The sequence below is a fragment of the Apium graveolens genome, chromosome 7 (genome assembly GCF_009905375.1).
Source record: "Apium graveolens cultivar Ventura chromosome 7, ASM990537v1, whole genome shotgun sequence".
Classification (NCBI taxonomy): Eukaryota; Viridiplantae; Streptophyta; class Magnoliopsida; order Apiales; family Apiaceae; genus Apium; species Apium graveolens.
The window spans coordinates 193,295,872-193,301,183 of record NC_133653.1 but is presented as its reverse complement, the minus strand read 5'-3'; the positions used below and the strand labels follow the sequence as shown (position 1 = coordinate 193,301,183).

Here is a 5,312-nt window from a genome sequence, read left to right as displayed (position 1 = left end):
ACAACAATCTTGGCCTAGAGTATACTTTTATCGAATTCTACCACTTAAAACATATTTAACGATAATAGTACACTAATGTTAGACTTCAATACAATAATTTGTACAAAGTATAATATTTTGAGAATTTGCCAAAAATACTAACTTTTCTAAATTTTTTTGCGATTTTACTATCTTCTGATTTTTTTGATTTTTTTGGCAAAAATAAGGAATCAACCAAATATGTAAATAGTTGAATAAAGTTTTTTAGTTGATTTGAGATTGGAAAAACTCCTAAAAGGTTGCATGCAGCTGATTTCAGTTGTCAAAAATCCTTATTTTTGCAAATTTTTTTGAAAAATGGTATTTTTGCAAATTAAAAAGTGTTTTTGCAATTTTTTTAAAAAATGTCAGTATTTTTGCAAAAATATTTTTAGACTTGAGTATTTTCCAAAAAAACCCTAATTTTTTTAATACCAATATTAGTAATATATGATATCATATATTATATTAATACTTTTAAAATACAAATACAAAATATTATTTATATATTAATACGGGTTCAGGTTCGGGTCAGTTAGGTCGGAAAGAAATGAGTTTCGGGTTTTCGGGTTGGGTTCGAAACAGTACCCCTTAAACCTAAACCCGACTCAAAAAGAGTTCGGGTTTAAAATTCAAACCCAAATTCTAAATATTCGGATCCAATAAAACCTGATCGAATTGATACGAATCGGTTATTCATTAATTCGGTACAAATTATCATTGCCAAAAAAAACATTGTAAGAGCTATCATGATTCCGATAATACGCACCGATAAAACAATCAATAAAGAACCAGTAAAATCGATCACTTATTTGTAGAGAATTGCAAGGAGAAAAATATGACCCTCAGTTTGGGATTAACTACTTCCAATTTTAGAGAAAGCCAGTTCGCAGATCAAAATATTATCTTATTAGCAGGTCGATTTTTATATTCATCTTATTCTTTTCTGAACATTGAAGAACTTGATTATGAAAGCAGTTTTGTAAGTATCAGGAACTTAAGATGACCTTGCTTCCAAATTATCTCGGTAAATCTGAATATGATTTTGAACATTCGGTAAATCTGGATATGATTTTGAAGCAACACATTAAACATACCCGTGGCATCAATCAAAAAATAAGAGAGAGCAGCAATCAGTTAGGAAATGCACGATCCATGATAGTAAGCAGATAGAAAAACATCCAACTAAAAGCCAATGTAATTAATCACACACAAAGTAATATTCACTCAATAATAATAAACATCCACCACTGGGTTGCCAAACGATAAATTTTTAATTTGCTACAACTCCAGCTCCTACACTGGTATCAACAATCTCAGCTTTTGCATTGCTTCCACTAAACACTTTGGCAATCTTCTCAGTGGGTACCAACGGGAGATAGGAAGACACCTTGTAGCCTTGCTTTGCTGTGCGCTGGACAGTCTCGTTGTACTTCTCAGAGCAGTAAGCTGCAGTTGGTACAACAACTTGAGCCACCCTAGGAAAGAGAGGGAGCTGATTGAGCGAGTGCCAAGTTGAGGCTGCGTACTGCTCAGCCACTGGCTCATACTTCAGATAGATCCCTTTGGCAGCAGGCTCATACTTAGCATATGCAGTTTTGGCAAGTCCAGAGGCAGTATCCACCAGGTTAACATTCTTTACTTCAGAAACCACAGCCCGAGCGGTAGCAGGAGCATTCTGAGCAGCAGATAAGGCACGGCTTGATAGCTGTTTCACAACAGGGGGAACACGACTGTCCAACTTGTGAACAGATTCATCAACCTGCAAATACAAATCAAAGATATTGAGTATTGACATGGGAGACTCGGGAGCGAAACAAAATTGCAAAGAGAAAGACGGAGATGTTATGTGTGCACATCTGACCAGGCAATTAATTAAACAGATTCATTCATCTTTACGAATTGAACAGACAGATAATATGTTCCAGCACTAATACAAACAAAGTAAAAGAAACAACAAAGGATATTTTAAAAAAATATGACTGCAAATAGTGAACAGTAAGACAAATTTCTAAGATTTTAGGAAATATACATGTTACTCATAATTCATTACAAATTCAGAATCTTAATTTGGTAATTTCTTTCAATCCAATCTTAAATTGAAGAAAGTCAAGGGTAACTATTAACTACATTACTACTATTAACTACTCCCTCAGTCCCTTACAATTGTTTACATTTTTGAGGAAGTGTCCGGCACATATTTTAAGGTGCATAAAAATTATAGTTATGTAACTTATTTTTACAATTTTCTTTTTCTGAATAAAAGTTGAATGTTTTAATTTTTATTCAGAAAAATAAAATTGTAATTTTTTTTTACAAAACTATACTTTATATGCACCTTAAAATGCGTGTCTGACGCTCTCTAAAAAATGTAAACAATTGAAAAGGACGGAAGAAGTACATTACTACGATATACAAAAGTGGTCCACAGATCTCTGGCATTCTAAATGGTAATTAAAGAAAGCCTGTAAACAAATATACCAGAAATTCTTTTAAAGAACATAGGAGCATGACTAACCTTGCTGTCAACCAACTTCAGGAGCTCACTGGGAACATCATGGTACTTATCATAGACAGGAGCAACAACAGTCTTGACAGTACCCTCAACAGTTTGAACACCATGCTTCAGGGGTCCAGAATTTTCTTTTGCGTAACTATATGCTTTTAATGCATACAGGACAGTGTGGAGTGCTGCAACTTGAACAAACTCGAGGTACTTTAGCTTCTCTTCTTCGGTTTGAACCTTCAACACACAAACATTTTACAAATCAGTCTACTGAAAACTATGAAATAATGTATAATATTATCTTATCTATCAATGAAGACTGGCATTTATGTACAAACTACAAACATTCCTATAATATGCACTCTTTGGGATGCCACTTCTACTGTGGATTTAGCAACAAAAGAGGATAAAAACCGATGTCGAAAATTATATATAGCATGTATGTTCTGAAAAATTGCCAAACAGATACTTTTTCAGGATTGACAAGCTTACAACTTACAAGAGTCCAATATAGGAACCAATTAACTTTACGATAATCTTTCTAGAAAATTGTCAATACAAATACCACAACACGGATAGCACATGACATTTACTCCATCACGCAAACGTCACACATACACAATACAGATAACCGCTGTGAATGTTATTTATACTAATTGTTCCCACACGATTAATTAATTCCAAACCCATGTTAAACTCCTGTACGGTACACAGCTACAGAAACACTCAATCGAATTCCCGAGTTCAGTTTATTGAAATGAAGAACTTAACTATCAAATATCATTCATAACAATTTCTTCAAGAATAACGTGTACTCAATTACATAATTAAAATGTAAATTACATAAACACAACATTCACCTCAATAGTTAATTACTTACAAAACTAAGCTTAAGCTGTATATACAATCTCTAATCCTGAAATCATCTCAAATAATCATGTATAAAAGCAATAAATAAATCAATTAAAAAAACTAAAGAATCGATCACAAAATTAAAACCCTAATTAATCAATAAATTCAAGAAATATAAATATTATGTACAAGTATAGTACCTTCTGTTGATTTGAGTCATTGATTTCAGCCATGATCGCAAAGCTTCAACGAATTGAAATCTGAATCGAAAATTAATAAAAGTGAATTGCTAAGAGTGCACGAGGTTTAACGTTTCTATATGTAGAGAGAGAGAACAGATAAGAAAATGATGAATTGTTTGTGTATATTTAAAGATAAAGATAGAAAAGACGGAACCTTATATATAGGCAGGTATTGTGTAGATATCCGGCACGGATCTCGAGAAAGGGAGTAACCGTGTGGAAGAACGTTGAGGTCGGTTAAGTTCTTGTTGAATACTTAATGACCAAGGGTTGGAAGTTTCTAGTAGGCGCGTCAACGATGCATAGTCGGATTGTGATATATTCCTACATCCCAATTTATCTGTCTTGTTTAATTTTTGATGGTCAAATTGACTCAATTTTGACCGTAAAATAAAAACTCATACTTTCATTACTTTGAAAAATTAAAATATACATATAAAAGTAGATTAAACATACTTTATAATGATATAAATTTTGTAAGTATTTTTAATATTATACTATATGAAATTCGGTCAAAATTGGGTCAATTTGACCATAAAAAGTAAAACAAGACAGATAAATTGGGACGGGGGAGTATACAAAATATTTAATTGGAATTTTAAAAAATTTAATTTTAAAAATAGACTATTTATTTTAAGTTCTAATTTTTTTTAAAATCTTATGGTATTCAATACAAATTAAAAAAAGTATTTTAAAATTTGGAATATTCAATTTAAATTTTAAAAAGTTCATAAAAAATTCGTAATATCTAATTTAGATTTTTAAATATTCATTAAGATTGGTGTTATCTAGAAATTCATGGATTTTTTTTTGTATTTTACAAAATTATAGATTTTGATAAATTTGTTAGTATATTTTATATTTTCCGAAATTTTACTAAAATTCAATCTTAATTATTTAAAAAAGAGTGAAAATAATGGCTATTGCGGCCATTTTGATAAACTGTGCAATTACACAGTTTTTAACATAAAATAATATAATAAATATAATAAATATTTCAAAATAACTTCATACTTCGTCATGAATCATGACTATAATCTCTAACACTGTTCTAGATTACATTTTAACACTTAGGGGGTGTTTGGTTGATGGTTAATGTGTCTGATAACGAGAATCGAAACCTTAAATCCAAGTGATAGTGTTCGAATTACCAATTTTGTGGTGGAGAATGGGAACTATATTCCCTTTTGGTGGGTAAATCAAACACATCATACTCGCTTGGGTTTTCATTTCATTCTCATTCTCATTAACCCTTATTCCCTTACCCTCTATTCCCATTTCCGATTTTCGTCCTTTTAAGTGCTTTTTCCGATTCGGTGGTCTGGTCTTATGCTTATGTTAGAAGGGAAAGGAATGTAGTTGCACATGGTATTGGATAAATATGGGATAATTATTGTAATATCCGGGAAATATTGTGTTATTATTTTTATCAATAAATAATTGTTATGTGATTTGATGTGAATTTTTGAAAAATTATTTGATAATTGGAAGTGATGTTTGGGTGTTTATATATGATAAATTAGGGTATTTTGATTTTTAATTATCCAGAATAAAATATAGATAATTTATGTATTTTTCTGGTAATTTTTGGATTGTTATATGACTTTATAAAAATTTATAGAATTAATAATTATTATTTTGAAGTAATTATAAATTACTTCATTAAACTGAGAATCGTCCAAATTCAACCGTTT

General features: G+C 30.9%; 1 protein-coding gene across 2 annotated transcripts; it reads right to left on the bottom strand.

Moving 5' to 3' along the window:
• Positions 1–1,198: 1,198 nt before the first annotated feature.
• Positions 1,199–3,907, bottom strand: LOC141671431 (REF/SRPP-like protein At3g05500). Of its 2 annotated transcripts, XM_074477680.1 has the most exons (4): positions 3,773–3,907; positions 3,577–3,636; positions 2,537–2,761; positions 1,199–1,780 (listed from the first exon to the last, which is right to left on the bottom strand). In XM_074477680.1, exons 2-4 carry the CDS (start codon positions 3,607–3,609, stop codon positions 1,292–1,294), a joined length of 747 nt encoding a protein of 248 aa, XP_074333781.1. In that variant the 5' UTR covers positions 3,610–3,636; positions 3,773–3,907; the 3' UTR covers positions 1,199–1,291. The 2 variants fall into 2 exon arrangements, with proteins under 2 accessions (XP_074333781.1, XP_074333779.1); XM_074477678.1 differs by lacking the exon at positions 3,773–3,907 and having other exon boundaries at positions 3,577–3,758.
• Between the last annotated feature and the right edge of the window lie 1,405 nt (positions 3,908–5,312).

Bases quoted from the DNA above. Each gene is read 5' to 3' on its own strand.
- LOC141671431 (XM_074477680.1), bottom strand. From the start codon at position 3,609: ATGGCTGAAATCAATGACTCAAATCAACAGAAG. The intron at 2,762-3,576 runs GTACTATACTTG...TGTGTGTTGAAG, and splicing joins ATGACTCAAATCAACAGAAG to GTTCAAACCGAAGAAGAGAA. The intron at 1,781-2,536 runs GTTAGTCATGCT...TTGTATTTGCAG, and splicing joins TGAAGTTGGTTGACAGCAAG to GTTGATGAATCTGTTCACAA.